The sequence below is a fragment of the Mycteria americana genome, chromosome 21 (assembly GCF_035582795.1).
Source record: "Mycteria americana isolate JAX WOST 10 ecotype Jacksonville Zoo and Gardens chromosome 21, USCA_MyAme_1.0, whole genome shotgun sequence".
Taxonomy (NCBI): domain Eukaryota; kingdom Metazoa; phylum Chordata; class Aves; order Ciconiiformes; family Ciconiidae; genus Mycteria; species Mycteria americana.
The window spans coordinates 804801-821801 of record NC_134385.1 but is presented as its reverse complement, the minus strand read 5'-3'; the positions used below and the strand labels follow the sequence as shown (position 1 = coordinate 821801).

General features: G+C 58.6%; 1 protein-coding gene across 1 annotated transcript; it reads right to left on the bottom strand.

Moving 5' to 3' along the window:
* Positions 1-2013: 2013 nt before the first annotated feature.
* On the bottom strand, positions 2014-8162 carry RSPO1 (R-spondin 1). Its single transcript, XM_075522455.1, has 5 exons — positions 8040-8162; positions 5554-5745; positions 4175-4324; positions 3557-3745; positions 2014-2734 (listed from the first exon to the last, which is right to left on the bottom strand). The coding sequence occupies exons 1-5, from the start codon at positions 8131-8133 to the stop codon at positions 2577-2579; spliced, it is 783 nt and encodes a 260-aa protein (XP_075378570.1). The 5' UTR covers positions 8134-8162; the 3' UTR covers positions 2014-2576.
* Between the last annotated feature and the right edge of the window lie 8839 nt (positions 8163-17001).

Below are 17001 nucleotides of genomic sequence, written 5' to 3'. Positions count from 1 at the left end.
AATTTTTCTAAAACAATTTAATTTTAAAATCACCCATACTGCAAAATCTTGGGTTTTCTTAATATGCATTTTAAACTTTCCTTTGCCTTTCTCCCTTTTTCTTCCCATTTTGCTGTGAAAAAGGAAGAAAGAAGGGAGAAGGCTACAACAGAAAGAAGTTTGTCGGTTTTTCTAAAAAACCCTAGGAAGTTCTATAAAATAGGTTGTGTTGATTTATTATAGGCAGTTGAGTTTTGAAATAGTTGTGCTAATATTGCCATGAGTTACTGTAGGGAATCCAGTCAGTTAACAGAGCCTCCGTCTGTAAAACCTTACTAACGCACTCTCGCTTCTCTCTAATCCTTGTTGAGAACTGGATTGAGATACTGCAGCAGGAGGGAGGAGGGAGTCGTTTATGAATTAGCAAGCTGAGGTTCATGAAAGGGCTACTGATTATTGCTGCTAAAAAGCGGAAGGGAAAAACGGTTCTGCTTACATGCAACGCCATGGCACAAAAAAAAACTTATCTCCCAGGCTAGCTGAGGCTAGAAAATCAAGTGAGATCGGATCTTTCAGCTGGGAGGCTTTCAGGGATCATCTGAACATCATCCGTAAACAACTCAAAGGATGACTTTAAGAACCTCTTTCTCTCTGCATGGTATTGCTGGTCGTTTATCATTGTGCTGAAATGGAATCCCCTTTAAAAGATATAACGGCTTCTTGTTTACTTAAACACAGAGTGGATGATGGGCTGAAAGGTTTTGCTGCCAGCAGAGCAGTCACGGAGAGCTTGGTACAGCTCTGGAGCTGAAACAACTGTGCAGCTCCCACGTCCTGCACTGAGCCAAACCAGCCACAAAGCGAACGGGGCGACGGGAGAGTTTAGGTGTCCTCTGCCGGAGCAGAGTCCTCGGCGGGCGCCACGAACCACCGGCTCTTCGCAGGAGAGGACCAGGACTGCCGGGCGCGGGCAGGTGACCCATCGGAGCGAGCGGGGGCTCTCCCGCAGGCGTCCCCGCGCGCTCGCTGGCTCTCTCTGCCCTCCAAAACCGCAGGGCAGAGAAGGTGGTATGAAAGCAAGCGCAGCGGAGATTGTATTTGCCAGGTTTAGCTTTGGGATGAGCTTTTCCCTGCCCATCACCTTACTGGGGGAGCTAGGAGCTCCAGCAGCACGTCACTGATCCACCCCGGGCACACCTCTGGGAGCCACGGCACCTCCCCTGGCTCCGTCCCTCAGGACCAGAGGGCTTTTGCTGAACTCTAGAAGAATTAAATGTCTGCACATATTTATGTTGAGGACGCATGTTTTAAAATATGAGGGAAACTGAGCGGTATGCCACCTCGTGACACTGCTGAGGGTGAAGCTCTCCGTGCAGAGAAGGCAGCGTTCACGTGCGCCCCGCGCGGGTCTCGCTAGGTCTCTGTCCTGCACCGACCTTGTCCCGGTTCCTCTGCCCAGGTGTCGGCTCTTGCAGAGCAGGAGCGCTTGTGCTGGATCCAGGGAATTCCCGTCAGTGACGTGCAGACCAGCAGTTTCTACCAAACTTAAAAGTTTGCTTCTCTTCTGCAGAGCCCGAACTGTGCCTTCCCCCTCCCGCCTGCCTTCCCTCCTGCTATGCGCCTGGGTGGTGTCCGGGCGGACGGACGAGCGTGTCCCTAGCCCGGGATGGAGTCCCGCAGCTGTGACTGTACAAGCGGAGTCACAATGTTTCGGCAACCTGCGGTTTGTTGTAACCTCTCATTTTCTCAATCTGCTGCATGTTAACTGGATCCTTCAGTGGGAAATTCCTCAGGGGGCTCCGCGGAGCACAGCTGGGGTCCTGCGAGCACAGGACGGCTGATTTGTGGCTGCAGTGCAGCTGGCAACGTTTTCTGGGATTTTCTTAAAGCTTTGGTGAGTTTCCCTTCCACAAGTGAGTCTCTGTCCTGTGGGACACCAGCCTCCATAGGGGCCAAGGCATGAACCACACACTCAGGAAGCTGGTTGTCATTTTGGTTTTTGTTTTTTAATTTGAAATAACTCTTTGAAGCAGATTCAGGGCAGATACCACTGACCTCTTACCACAAACGTTTAACATGTATTTGCAATGATAAAGTCATACAGCTTAAAACACAAAATAAAGGGTGGGGGGAAGAGAAAGAGGCCACTGCCGTTGTGTGAGTCCGGGTCCCAGGTTGGGGAGAGCGACCGCGCAGGTCTGGTCTCGTCCCTCTGGCTGCAGCCGTGCTGCGCTGGGGCCACGCGGCCGGTCTCGAGGTGAGGCCTTTGGTCATGAAGTCTCGTGTCTGGGTCCTTCGCGGACTCATGCTCCACCTCTCCTCCCCGCAGTGTCCCCTGGGGAGGTGGGCTTCCCTCCGTGTGCGCTCCCACTCCTCTTCTCGGCAGCGTCCTCCTGCGGTCCTGGGTGGTGCGCGTGTGTGGGCAGCCTCCTTAAGTATTGTGTATGTGGTTTCTGTCGGGTCTGTGGGTCAGTCTGGGAGTATATGTCTGTCTTTCTGGACATGTGTACGTGTTGTGTAGCAGTGCTCTGGTTCAATAAAGCTTTCATATACATAGCAGCAATGAAGTCTTGCCATCAGGTGACGTAAAGGGGCAGCTACTGGGCAGGGCTAGCGGACGTCGCGGGGACCGCGGCCCCTCTCTGTTTGCTCTTCCTCTTCTTGGTGCCAGACTTAGCATCTTTGGTGTCTTTCCGATTTCTGTTCCCATTTGTATTATCTTGCTTTCCTTGCTCTTCCTTTTTCTTTCTTTTCCCTGCAGTAAAGCAAAGGGGCACCGTGAGGCTCTCCGGCAGAGTGAGCTGGCCCGCAGCCCGCTGCTGCCGGGGGTGGCCCGAAGGGCCTGCACCCCTCCCCACGCACAGAGGTGCCCGAGAGCCGCCCTATCTGCCAGGCTGTGCTTTGCATTGCGAGCTGTTGCCTAAATATAAACAGGGAAGAAGGATCAAATCAGGATTTAGCTTTGTAATTGTCGGTCTGCAGCAGAAGCGTTAACACTTGCGTTTCTCCGCGGCTGCATACCAAGCCCCTTAGCTAACGCACGCCGCTGCGTGCATCAGATCGGCCGTGTCTGCCTCCCCCTGCCCGGCTGTTTAATCCCTGTGGTGTTAGTCACTGCTCAGAACTGGTTTCCCTCAAAACACTCAACCCAGCTGCAATCCTTGTCCATCCCGTAAGAGGATGACCAAACCACCATTCATCCTGAAGACACTCTAATTCCTGGGAAAAACACAGACCTAAGCATTCTGGTAGAGGAGAAGATGACTCCCCTCACCGCAGCGCACAGGCGTGCACCTTCGGCTGCTCAGCTGCCTTGCTGCTCTCTGGCCAGGGAAGAAGCTCCAATATCTGAAAGCCCGTGGACACGTGGCAAGCTGTGCTGAGCGTCACCCACCCGGGCGTCTGTGCCGGTTCCACCCAGGGGTCTTTCTAGCTGCTGTCGCGCTGTGTTCCCTGTACTGTAGAGGGGTAGCGAGATGTGCAGCGCATTGACGATACTGGACAATTGGCGCGATACTTGCGCCTGACAAACAAAGGATGCTGGGGAGGCATGGTGAGATATTCCACGTCTGCTCACCTTCGGGGCACTGGTTCTTCTGCACGGTGCATCTCCGCACCTCCGTGGTGGCAGGACACAGGGACACGTCTCCGGAGGGAGCCTGCAGAATCCGCCGTGTTCGGTCTTCGTTGCCCTTCTTGAAGCCACAGAGCTTCCTCTTCTTGGAGCAGGGCCCCCAGGGCCCCCACTCACTCATTTCACATTGTGCTGCCAGGTAACAAGAGAGGCCAGCGGTAACTCGTGTTTCTCCGTTGCTGCCTCAGGACTGCCCGGAGCCCTTGCACACCACCGCACCTCTCCCCCCCGTAGGCTCGAAGGGTATATGTGTTTCCCCAGCAGCTTCCTAAGTTTTCGAGGCAGCCCCTTCCTTGCCGTACCGCACAAGCTCTGAGTCACACTTCACAAACACGGGGCAGCAACGCTGGGGTGCTGCTCCCCGTCTGGGCTGGTCTCCTGAGGGCTCTGCCCTCTGAAGGGCTGGGCCTGGCCTGTACCGTCACCCACTCGACACAGGTACGATGAGCCGTCCTCTCTGAGGGGTTCGTTTTATCATCTAAACCAAACCCTAGCAATAGGTGTGACTGGGCCCGACAGACGCACAAAAAGCTCGGTGGAGGGTGCCTGAGCATCACTTACCAGGACTGCTGCACTCCATGGTGCCGTTGGCAGCAGAGTAGCCTTCGGGGCATGTGACGTAACATCTCCCTTTGTGCAAATACAAACCTTCCTTACATTTTGTGCAAAAGTTTCGACTGAAACAGGACTCACAGTTCTCAATTTTGCATTCTGGGGAAAAAAACCACAAAGCCGTCATGTAGTCTGATGTGAGCAAAAGACTCGGGAAGCTCTTGACTGCTAATTGGAGTTTGCTCCTGGCTCCAGGGGGTCTGCCAACAGCCAGGGCGAGCCTCTGAACGTCCTGCCAGGCCTGGTTGTGCTACGCAGACAGAAGTCAGTTTTCTCTGCACCGTTCCCTGGTACGGGGCAGAGCCGCTGTGCTGCAGCTCTCATAGGCAGCAGCAGCCGCTGCTAGATCGAAATCAGGCAGGGTGGAAAAGGTTTGGGCTGCTGTTCAGCTTGGGCATCAGTCAGCCAAAGTGGGACAGTGCAAAGAATAAAGTCCCGTATCAACTGCTCCAGCTGCAGCTACAGTACGGGCTGCAAAGAAACGGAGTTAGATGGAAATCTGGCCATGAGGGTGGTTTGCATGAAACTGCCAGGGAAGTGATCACATTTTTCCATGTCCAGCTTCTTTCTGGTGCTCTGGCTGAAAGAGGCAGCCCCAGGCCAAGGATCTCATTCAGAGAGCTGCTTGGCTACGCTGAACAGGCAGAGGAGAGAAGAAAAGGTACTTGTGCGAGCAGTACCTTAAAAGCTGAAAGGACCTCCCTTCTCCTCCTGCCTCCCAAAGAAAGAGGGTGCCAGTCTGGCAGCCCAGGTAACAGAGCTTCCCACATGTCCTGCAGGATGCCACATCCCCAGCGTACCTGGGCGGTGCTGAGCATGCTGCAACGGGGTAACCCAGCCCTGAAGGCTTCGCCAGTGGCTCTCTGCTCTAATGGACCACTGGTCCATTACCACCACCTGCCCGCAGCACGGAGAGACCCACAGAGGCTCTCAGAGACCTGCAAGGCCAAAACTCAAGTCAAAACCTGCATGGAAGGGCTGATATGGGGGCAGTGGCTGCTTACCCACTTCTGAGGGCACTGTTCGGGCAGTATCTAGCGGCTGGTCAAAGGGAAGGAGCGTCTCAGCCTGGCTGCACGCTGCACCGGCTGCACGGTGCTGTGGCGGGGAAGCGCCTGGGCACCCGAGGTGCGTTGGCCAACATCGGCATAAATGATGGGGTTATTCCCTGAGTGAATCGCTGCCCTGCTCAGCACCGCCTTCTCCCCTTCGATACAGCCACAGCATCGCCTCTCCCTTGACCGGAGGCGGCACGATCCCCTGCAAAGCACTGCAAAGCACCACCACCCTCCCGCATTTCGCCCTTTCCCTCCCACCCCCGTACTCACTGATGCACTTGTTCATGTCTGTATTGCGAAGGCCGAAGTATCCCAGTGGACAAGATGGTAGGCAAATCCCAATTTGCCGGATGTCATTCCTCTCCAGAAGGATGAAGAGTTTGGGGGAACATCTCAGGCACCCATTGAACTCGGAGCACAGGTCGCAGCCTCTGGCACAGCCCTGACTCAGCTCGGTGCTAACTGGAAGAGGAAAAGAGAGGCAGCGGTTAGTGCCCGCCTGCACGGCCGGGCTCTGCACGCACTGGGTTTGGCCCCAAAACACCGGCACCACCGGCAGGCAGGGCAGGGGCCAGGGCAGCCCGAGGGCTGGGGTCCTGCTGCACTGACGCTCTCGCTGTGGCTCCCGGCACCGCTCTGGCTGGGCGTCACGGCCCCGTGCCCGATGCCCATGGGTGCCAGCACCGCCCTGAGCACAGGTGTGAGGGTCGTGACAGCGGCAGCAGTGAGGAGCAGGACCCAGGAGCAGCCACCAGCTCTCCACAGAGTCCCAGCGCTGTCCCCACCAGCCCCCTGCCTCCCAGCCCTGTCCATCAGCCCTGCCGCCCGCGCCGGGCAGGTGCCCACGAGGGACACGCGCCCGCGCGGGCCAGTGCCTCCCTGCCGCGTCCTGGAGCGGCGGTGCCGCCCCGCCGAGCTGCGGGCACGCTGCAGGACGAGCGGGGACCGGAGCCGCACGGTGCTGGAGCGAAACCGTCTGACTAATTCTGCGCTGCGCTTCAGGCCAGGCCATGTCCCAAGCTACATCTCGCTCTGACCCCGCTTATGTTAACTATATCTGGCAGGAGATTTCACTGCCCCCAAAATAGAGACGTGTTCTCAGCTCCTAAGTTCAGTCCAAGAAAAATACTCAATCCCATGTCTTGAGAGTTTTCTGCTTTTAATTATCATATAAAATGCTGCTTGTTTTGAAACCAATAGCATTCTTTGCAGGCTAGAATGCAGGTTATTTTTATTAGTTTATTATGCAAGCAGTGTCCTTGTTTATAGAAAAGCTGTGTATTTAAAAATGTATTCTTTTCAATACTGTGTTTAATACACTTCAAAAGCAAGCGCGGAGCACCACAGTGTTCACATGCCAGCCCGAGAGGTAAGAAAACTTTCCTCTCCCCCTGCAGTGACCCGAGACCCCGGCAGCTCCCCCGCTGCCTGTCCCAGCCCCATCGCTGGCGCGGAGGCTGCCGCAGCCTCGGAAAATGAAGCAGAAAGCAGACGGGGGTCCCCAGCCCCACGGACCCTCGGTGTCCAGATGCCAGGCGGGTTTGCTGGGTCAGGACTGGAACCTCCCCTCGGCATTTTGGGCCCTGGCCCCCCCCGTATGCAGGGACCCTCGGGGGATCGGGCCCCATCCCTTCCGCAGCGCTGGGCCGCGGTGCCAAGGTCTGCCTCTATGGCAAAGGTATAAACCGGCCCCTCACTGGAAATTGCACTTTATAGCATTAGCCATGACATCAAGTTTTCCTTGTTCTCACAGGGCTCAGCAGTCCCAGTTTTAATATAAAATCATTTTTATATAATTTAATTTAAAACAGTTTTAATGTAAAACAGTCCTAAAACTAGCTTACATAAATGAGGGCAAACCCATGTGGCTGCTTTTGTGCCGATTCAGCCTGGTCGCCCTGCGTGAGCCCTGGGCTGGGACCGGCCGAGGACCGGCCGGGCTGGAGGGATAATTAAAACCCGCACTCCCCGTGCACCTTGGGTCGCACCACGGCCCGGCTGCCCACGGCCTGACACGCTCCTGCGTGGCCGCTGCCCGGGGCAGAGCCTGCCGGGGGGCTCCGGGCGGGACAGGGTGGCCGCGGGGAAAGGAGGGTGCGGGGCAGGAGCCTGCGGGCAGAGCAGCGCTGGGGAGGCGGACGGGGAGCGAAGCACGGCTCGTGCTCACACGCTCCCTTCCCTTCCCTTCCCTCTGCTGCTCGCTTCTCCCGGGAAGGCACCTGACCGCGGTGAGGGACCCGGAGGCTGCCAGCCTCGGCGGGGCGGGGAGCTGGACCTGCACCGCTGCCGGCCCGCTCAGTGCTTGCGGGGGCGAAGGCGGGCAGGGGCCGTGGCAGCCGGGGCGCTGCGGGAAGGGGGGAGGCCGACCCCGTCCTGCTCCGCAGAGCGAACTCCTCTGGCCGCGAGAGCTGCCGTGGGTGCCAGCTCACCCGAGGGCCGCAGCCTCGGGGAGCAGCGCTTGCTGGTCCCTGCCCCGAGCCACAGCCTGCCCTGTGATAGGAGGTAGATCCTCCCTGTCCCTGCCCGGCGCTGCCTGCGGGCGCCGGGGCAGTTGGCTGCGGCTTGGGGCTGTGGCAGGTCCCGTGGGAGAGGGTAGTGCACGTCTCTGCACAGGAGCGGGACTTGGGGAGCTCCGAGGGCTCACGGGGCACCCCGAGCCTCTGCCCAGCTCTCTGTGTCGGTAAACACATTCACCATCTGCACGACCCGTACACCATCACGAGAAGAAGTAGAGAAGAAAAGCGTTTCATACATACTTCGTCTTTGCCTCTTGCCCTTCACCACTTTGCTGCTGCCTGTTAGATCCATCGAGCTTAGAAAAACCACCACCACAAACAGTCCAAGCTGCATAGTAACTCTCCAGCGCTGCAGCCCCTCCGTCGCAGGGTGGTCGGAGGAGCCCGCTCCACAGCTGGGGGTCTCTCTGCTGCCGCTAAAACGTCTCAGGCTGGATCAGAGCTGAGAGTCTGTGCACGAAGCCTGGTACGGGACCATATCCACAATCTACATCAGCAACAGCGAGCTTAGGTAGCAGGTAACATGGCTCTACCTTCATCCCCGTACGGAGCGCAGGAGCTTGGCTCTAGTCCCATCTGGGGGCTCTGGCAGCGAGCGTTAGCTGCTTGCAGTTTCCAAGTGCAATCCCGGGAACTGCAAAGGAAGAGGAGAAGAGATTAACTTGACAGCCGACATCGATCCCGTAAGGGCTGGGCTCGGCGCTGTGGCGGGTGAGCGTGGAAGCCATGGGGCAAACTGGGGGAGCGGTGTGCGGGGGGTGCAGGCAGACGGCGGCACCCAGAGCAGCGCGGGGCGAATCGCCCTCCAACCTCACCCACCAGTCACTGCCTGGCTTAATAAGAGTTAGCACACCTAACTAGTAGAAACAGCTTTGTCATCTGCCGATGCTGCATGCGGTTATAGCTGTAACTTGTTTAAAATAGTGCCAGTCCCCCTCGGCCGCCCCTCCTCGAGTAGCAGATGGCCTCTGTGGACTGCCAAGCACACAAGATGTTTCCCATCAAGTGGGCACCTCTGGGGCTGGTAGTCGAGCCGAGCAGAAAGCGAGCCTGCAGTCCCAAGCCGGAGACGGGGCTGTCTGGGGACAGGGCGGGATTGTTTCTGCTCGGAGGGAATTTCCAAACCTCCCAGCTCCCGTTCCCCTGGAGCTGCAGGGAAGGGTCAGCGCTGCCTGCGTGGGCAGAGGCAGTGCCAAGCGGGGCCGAGCGCAGGAGCTGCTCTGCCCAGGGCTCGCCGGCTCTCGCACGGCCCTGCTGGCAGAGGAGGCCCGGCGTTCGGCAGCGAGCGCGGCTGTAAGGGCTGCGCTGCCCTTGCCAAGCGGTGGTGGTGAGTTGCCCAACACGCGTGGCTGGACAGGGCTACGAGACGGCAATGTCAGGAGGACAGGCCGGGCAACAAACCAATTGCTGTGCCTGAACTTGTTGGAGAGCAAATAAAGCCCAGCGCAGCGGGACGTTGCCGGATGGCAGCCCAGCACGCAGGGCTCCGGGCACAGCCAGCCCGGGAGCTGCCGTGTGCCCCGTCCTCGCCCTGGAGCCTCAGAGACTCCAGGAGAGAGGCAGCGGCGGCAGGGCTGCTGCGGAGCAGCGTGCTGCTCCCCCGGGAAATGACCCGAGAGGTGGTTTTCCGTGTGTCCTGTGGCTGGCGCGCAGGACGGGTGACCTCCGGGCTGCACCGAGAGCTCTGGCACGGCCAGGCAGGGCCACGCTCTTCTCTCTGCAGCTTGGCAGAGCAAAGCCCCGCCAACAGCTGCCATCGTGTGGGAATAAAGGTGACAATATTCACTCTGTGAGGTCAAATGAAACAGAAAATCCCTTTATAATAACTGCGCAATTGCCGATGTCCCAAATGGCCGGTGGCGATGGTGCTGGAACGAAGCCCGGCTGCAGCCTGCGCGCTGCCTGCGGGATGGACACGGGCCCCGGGGTGCCGGCCCCCTCCCACGCCCACCGCGGGGTGGGGACCTGCCGAGGAGCCGCTGGCTGGAGCAGCTCCCCTGCCCCAGCCCAGCTGTAGGGTGCTTACGGCTACGGCAGCAAAGTACCTGAACGGAGAGGGCTGCCCTCAGCAGCGGCAGTGGGCTGGCAGCATCTGAGTCAGCTGCTGCAGGGAGACGTGACCTGGGTACTGCCGGGCCTTGTAGCAGCACGTGCCTGGATGCGAGATGTGCCCCGGAGCGGGTACCTCGTGGCAGCTTTGGCTCACGTGTGCCGGTGAGGCCCGGAGGCCATCGGGCGCTGCAGAGCACTGCCATCGTCCTCCTGCCCCGATGGCTTTGAACTTTTCACCGTGTCCCTGCTGCAACTCTGCTGAGCGCTGCTGGGGCAGGAGCACAGCACTCCCCATGTGCTTGTCGTTACAGCCCACAGCTCATCCACAGGATTTTCAAATAAATAATTAGTCGCTTGTGTAAACACCAACTTGTTCTGCACTTCCAAGTCTGTTTGCTGCAAGCTGCTTTATAAACACTGTCAAGTGCTTAAGCTGGGCTGTTGGGAGTGTTTACCAGAGCGGAGAGCTGTGCAGAGAGGGGATCCCACCCCAGCCCCGCAGCCTCCCTCCGCACCGTGCTCACGTGCAGGGACCTGGGCACAGCACGGGGCTCCCCTGCGCGGGGGTGAGGCAGCACGGGCAGCCGGGAGAGGAAGGACCCTCCGGACAGATGGCTCGGCATGGCATGGTCTGGCGCAGCCAGAGGACCCTGGGGATGCTGGCTGGGGTGAGCGGGGCAGCGTCAGTACAGCACGGACCAAACCCTCCCCAAATTAGTGCTGAGCGCTAGCTGCGCTGGAGGGAGCACGGTGCCGCTGCCCCGGTCTGGCTGCCCCTTGTTTTTAATTACGGCGGGTTTGCAGGTGAAGCGCGTTCGCAGGAAGTACACGCTGAACCCGCTCCGCGTCCTGCAGTGTTTACACAACACTCACAGTTTAGGCAAAGTCCCCTCGGTGCGGGGACAGCAGCAGGGATATTCTTAGGGAGCAAGTACAGCCCCAGCGTGCCAAGAGCCAGCGTGAAGCTTAGGCCGCAGCCACATACCCCATCTCTCAGGGCTTGTTCAGTGCAAGGGCAGGGAAATGCCACGGGAAACCTTGAGGCCACGAGCACACACCAGACAAGCACACTCTTTTTCCTCCTTGTTTCCTTGCTTTCTAGCCCAAAGAGAGCCTGGGCCTCCGGCCGCAGCTGCCCACTCAGCACAGAAGAGCTACTGGCATCCCGGATGCTGAAGAGCCAGTGCCAAGGCGGGTCACTACCACGATCCCCACGTTTCAAAAGCTCCCTGCAAGCACACGGGCTCTGCGGCGTGCCCACCGGCAGAGGCTGCAGCAGAAGGGCCGGGCTCCCAGCTCTTCCCACCCTCACCTCAGGACACAAATTCTGATTCTTTCTGCTATTGCAGCCATCAGTCAAGCTCAGGTTGCTGCAAACAATTTCCAGTCTAAACATTAGCAGGATTTATGCCATTATCCCATCGACAGGAAGAATTTGGGGTAACCTGAATTGCTCTGAATTCATTTATGGAGAGACCTGGCCCCTGCATCTGAGATGACAGTAAGCCTTGTTTGCAATTCAATCAGGATAAATTGGTCCTTGGGAGCTCCAATACAAACCAGAAAATGTAAACCATCCAGATAATTTACCATTAGTCCTCCTACACACAAGGTGAGAAAGACCAACATTATATCCCTGGGCTATTCGAGACCTAATCCACAATAACTAAATTGCTGATATATTGCCTCCTGCTGAATGTATCAGGCTATCCGTAATGTAAACGGGCTCTCCAAAGGTTTACTGAGTCTGGGAGAGAAGGACCAGATGCTTGTGCGAGGGCTAGAGGCAGGACAAAGTCGGATTACAGCAGCAGCAGTAATGCACCCCCGGGAACTGCCAGGTCGGCTGCCAACAGCCGGCTGGACATCAGCCATGAGTGCAGGGGAATTTGGGTTTCCAGGTCCTGGAGCTGGACAGAGAATTTGAACTTCATCTTGGTAGTCTGTTTAGGGGGTGCAAATACACAAGGAGAACAGGTTCCAGAAATGCCTTTGCCTGCAGGAAGAGTCGCGGTTTTGCAGGGGTTCACCAGGTTTTGCTTGGGCTCAGCAGACTCCCAGCCCCGCGTCCGGCAGGCTCGGGCATGGGGGACGGCAACCGGGACAAATTGCCCCGAGCCCTCCCCAGCCCCAGGGCTGGCAGAGTCCGGCTCCGGGGAGGTTGTTTACGGCAGCAGCCATCTCCACGCTGCCGGCAGATTCCCCAACCTGCCCTTGTGTAAACGTTCAACAAGCCCGTCAAATAACGATAATGGCACCCGGATATCAGAGGCGCTGGGAGGGGAGCGGGAGGAGGAAGAGGAGGAGGAAACGAGAGCGGGCTGCTAAGGAGAGCAGGGCCACACGTGAGGATGGGGGCCGTGGGGCATGCGGCGGTCCTCGTTCTCGGCACCATGAGCTGTTGCCTGGTGTCTGAGCCAGCCAGAGCAGGGCTGCAGGGGTACAAATCCCAGCGGGTGCCAGCGGGGAGATAAAGGAGACTACGCGGGAGCGGGAGGAGACGCGCTCCTGCAGATCGGCACCAGGACCAGCCGTCCCGTCGAGGGTGGCACAGCTCCCCGGCGCCCACCAAAGCCCCCGGGCCAGTGTCAAGCAGCAGTAGGATGGGGCGATGCTGGCGCAGCACCCTGCACCCTGCATCAGGAGGCACTGCTGCCACCATGAGCCCCCCCGCACCCTCCCCAGTCCGGCCCTGCCCCTCAGAGCGGCCGAGCTCCTCTTGCAGCACGGCTGAACCTCAGCAGGTGGGATATAGCCAGCAGGAGAGGAGGCATCTTTCAAACAAGCAGAAGCCCACACACGCGTTTATCTCACTGCACGCCTTCCCCTCTCTTGGCAGGCAAAGCTTCCCCAAGACGTCTAAAGCTCGCAGCCCCAGGTGTGGCTGTGCGGCTCCCTCAGCCTGGCGAGGGAGCAGAGCCAGCGGGCTCCAAAGCGCCCGTCTTCCCTCGCTGCCCCGGCGCCTGCCAGGAGACGCGGGTGTCAGGAACCAGCCCCGGGGAGGCGAGTGCCGGCAGGCGTGCGGAGCCGGAGCCTCATCCAGGTGCGGTCAGAGACCATCCTCAGAGCCGGCCTCGGCGGGCAGCAGCAAGGGAGAGGGGCAAAGAGGTGAGCACCGAAGAGCGGCTCAGTGCCGGCTGCCTGCCCCACACTGGGCAGGAGGCAGAGGCAGTGGGTGCGGGCTGCACAGACGCTGCAAGCTGGGGTGCTGCAGGACCAGCAATACCAAACACCCCGTCTGCCTGGGCGCCCCAGGCAGCTCGTTCAGCCCTGCGGCACCATTATTCCTATTTTACAGGCACACAGAGATGTGCCCACGGTGCTCGTGCTCCCCGAACCCGATGTCTCTGCTCTGCCTGCACCGTCCTGCCTGCGCTGGGTGACTCCCCGTGGCCGCAGCTCCCTGTCTGCTCTGCCAGCCCCGCAGCGGGAGGCAGGCAGTGCTGTGCTGCAGGTAGCGGGTTTGGGGGCCCTCATTCGCTTTGGGAAAGTCTCTCTCTCTCTCGCCTCGCTGTCTTTCTGAGGGGTGTTTCCCTGTTGCCAAGGCAGAGACAGTGCTAACGCTACACGAGCAGCACTGTGAAACCCTCCACGGAAGAAGGTCCCACGCACACAGGGCTCGGTCATCGCGACTGCCACAGGGTGTCTCACGTGCCTCCAGCCAGCAAACATCTCTGCACATGCACATGCAGAGCCACTTTGTTCTGCTTAATCTTTGAAGCAATAAAAGAAGGCTGCATTAAGTCAAATTTCCGAACCAGAAGGTCTTCATTTGATATTACATCCGAGTGCCAAGTTCTGCAAAATCCCTAACCCATAAACTTCACTGAAAAAATAAAATAATAAAAACCAATCTGGCAGCAGAGTTCTCCACAGCATTGTTGAGGTCTGACTCCTTCCACCAGCTTCTGCACTGCATTCCCCGGATCTGCGGAGCCGTGCTGTGACCCGCTAATGGGGAATACGCCGAGGAGAGGCTCCCGCCCGTGGCCGCCCCGCTGCCCCAGCCCGGCGGCGGGGAGTCGCTCCCGGGCTCTGCCGCAGCAGCACCCCAGCCTCCCCGCGGCTCCCCCCGCTCCGCTCAGCGCCAGCTCCTCGCCCGCCTTGTGCAGCGCCCGGCACAGTAGCTGCTCCAAGTAATGCTGCGATTAATAGTGCCACAGGCCTCTCTCCGGGAGTGCTTGTGCTTCAGCATTGTAAAACATCAGGAAATTTTTTACTGGGGGATTTCCATTACGCTCTTGCTAGTGCAGAGAGGCGGCATACTGGTCTGGAGGAGAAGGAAGCAGCAAAGCCCTGAAGCAGGCTGCAGGTTTGGTGTGTGCTGCTTCCCCACAAAAACAGAGCAGCATCTGGAAATGCACTGGAGTCGTCCCGGCAGGCACGGCTCCGGTACCGCAGACCGGGAAGCTGCCTGGGGATTTCGCTGCAGTCACTGAAAAAGGAAACCTATTTCTATCAGGTACAACTTCAGGTAGGTTTAAGTCTCCTACAGTTCAATAACTCACTTACCGAACGCCAACCAGGGACAAAATGCACTAGAACAGCAGCAACCAACGCAAATTTCAGACCAGGAACTGCAAACCAGCCCATTTCAGAGCAACGCAGACCAGAGCACTGAAAACCTTGCTCTTCCATCAAAAGGGCTCCTTAACAACCCTAACGGCCCTATCGCTGTGCAGGGACGTGCTCAGCAGATTCCCCAGGAGCTGCAGGGCGGATACACACCATGTTCGTGTACAGCCCCCACTCCTGGAGACCCTGAGCGTGCGGGGAGCAGGGGGGTCTAATGCAAAATGGGAAGCACAGCCAGGGCTGCTAAGGCTCTCGTCCTGCACGAGTGCGCACACATTCAGCTCAATAGCCAATTCCCCTCTTATTTCAGTATAAATGTGTCCAAACAAGGGCTTACAGCAACCTTCCACAACTGACTCTAAATGCAGGTGTTTTAAAAGCAAATTTCCAGGGCTTACAGGAGCCCAGGAGTCACAAGCTGCTGTGCTAATCAGCTTCTCCAGGCTAAAGCAGAGACGAAGCCCGGGGCAAAGACCCTAAGCAGCACCTGGGGCTTTCTGCTTGGCCATGTGCAAAGGAAGCATCTGCCAAGTGTGAGCCTCCTGCAGGGCTTCCCGGTGCGCTGGCTCTCCCACCAAAATGTCACTGCCTGGGAAACCTGAGCCCTGCAGAGCCAGGAGCGGCACCAAGCTCAGCAGCAGAAGAAAACACAACTGGGAAAAATAATCAGCAGCCTCAGCTTTGGGTATTGGGCAGAACAGGACGTTCGGTTGGTGGGAAGGAGCGAGCAGGGCAGCCTGAGCTTTCTCCAGACCAGCCATTGCTGCAAGCCTGGCGCAAGCACGCGTGAATTCTGCCTTTTTGAGGGGTGACAGCAACCTGCGTTGCCAGGACAGGGGGACCCAGCTCTGAGCTCTGCAGAGCCTGGCATTGCTTGGGGTGGTTTGCAACGAAGGACATCCTGCAGCCAGCCGATGCCACCTGGCTGCACGCGCGTGTGGGGCAACTGCAATCCCGGAGGATCACCCTGGCAGTCAGGTTGTTGGCGGGTACGGCTGGAAGGCTGTCTCTGTGTTTGCCAGGGTCTCAGGCAAAGACGGGCACTTCCGTCCTCGGGGAGACAACAGGTCGCCCTCGCGCAGCCCCGGGGAAGGTATCTCTGCCGGCCGGTCCCCGTCTCTCTCGGCTGCACGGTCCCCGCTTTCCCACTCCGGGGCCATCCCCACAGCCCAAGGGAGGCTGAGCTGGCCCCCAGCTCTGGCGTTCACTGCGGTCTCACGGCCCTGTAGTGCAGGCAGAGAGGTGCTCTGCCAGCTCAAGTCTAGCTTGGGTGATGGAAGCATGGGGTTTATGCTCTGCTCTGCCGCTGCCTGCGCACGCCGGCATGGCCAGCTTATTTTGGCTGTGCTCAGGGGTCACATCTGTGCCCCTGCACCCCCGGGTCGCTCCCTACCGTGTCCCTCAGGGTGGTGCTGCTGCTCTCGCAGCGGCCGCACCAGGGCTAGGGAGCTGATCCAGCTGAAACGAGCCTTTTTTCCAGGGTGGTTTCCAGGCACGTTGCAGCACCGGCGTTCCCAGGCCCTCGGTGTTACCGCCGTCTTCCCACCCAGCCTCTGCGGCCCTGGCCCTGCAGCGGGGATGCGGTGATCGGGCAGTGAGGAGCTCACCTGCTCCAGGGTCATGGATGGACTTCAGACAAAATCATTCAAACTGGAGAGCACTTTGGGCAGATGTTTCACTGCAAGTGCTGGGTCCCCGCAGGATCTCAGCATAAACCTGGCCACCGCAAACAGCACTGTAAGCACTGATCCAAGTCCACAGACCTTCCGGTAACAGGATTTTTTGTACTGGTACCTGCCGACCCCTGCGCAGGAGAGCGAAGGCTCCATGCCTGCCGTGCCATGCAACATTTGCTTCTGCCAGTATTATCCTATTTTCATGCCTTTTACTGTAAGACACCCCTTCAAACCCAAACTGCATCACCTGAACACCCCCTCATCTGTCTCCATGGCCATTCAAGGGAACGCACACAGCTGACCCTACAAGAAACCCCAGCAGTCCGGGGTGACCATTCCCCAGTCACCTGCACCCACGTCTCGCAGCACCCTGGCTCTGTCGGCGCGGAGAACCAGGAGGACGAAGGCTGAAACGCCACCTTGACCCGAGCCCTCGTTGGGGATCCGCGTCCCTGCCGGGCTGCGGGAGCATGCTGCAGCGAGCCCCGAGCCCTCACTAACCCACAGGCTCGGCAGCCCAGCGCCAAGATCCAGCAGCACTTCCCCTGCACATCAGCATGGGGTGTTAACATGGACGTCTAATTATTATCAGGATCACTGTTAACCATTTCCCCACTGATCCCCCATCCGAAAACCCCGGGTGTACGTACTTACCCCGCACTCTCTGGGTGCCTGCTGTGCCCCCATGGGTGCCGTCCTCTGCAGGAGGCTGAGTTGGGCGCAGCCACGACAATATTGAGACAGCAACTGCTTAACTGCCTCGTCCCCTCATTGCTCAGCTCGGGCACGCTCCTGTCTCTGGAAGTCAGTGGGAAAGCAGGCAGGGCACTGCAGCCCGCTGCGCAGCACTCAGCGTCTGCGCTGCGGCCGGCGGGACCCTGGGGCTGGTCCAGTATCAG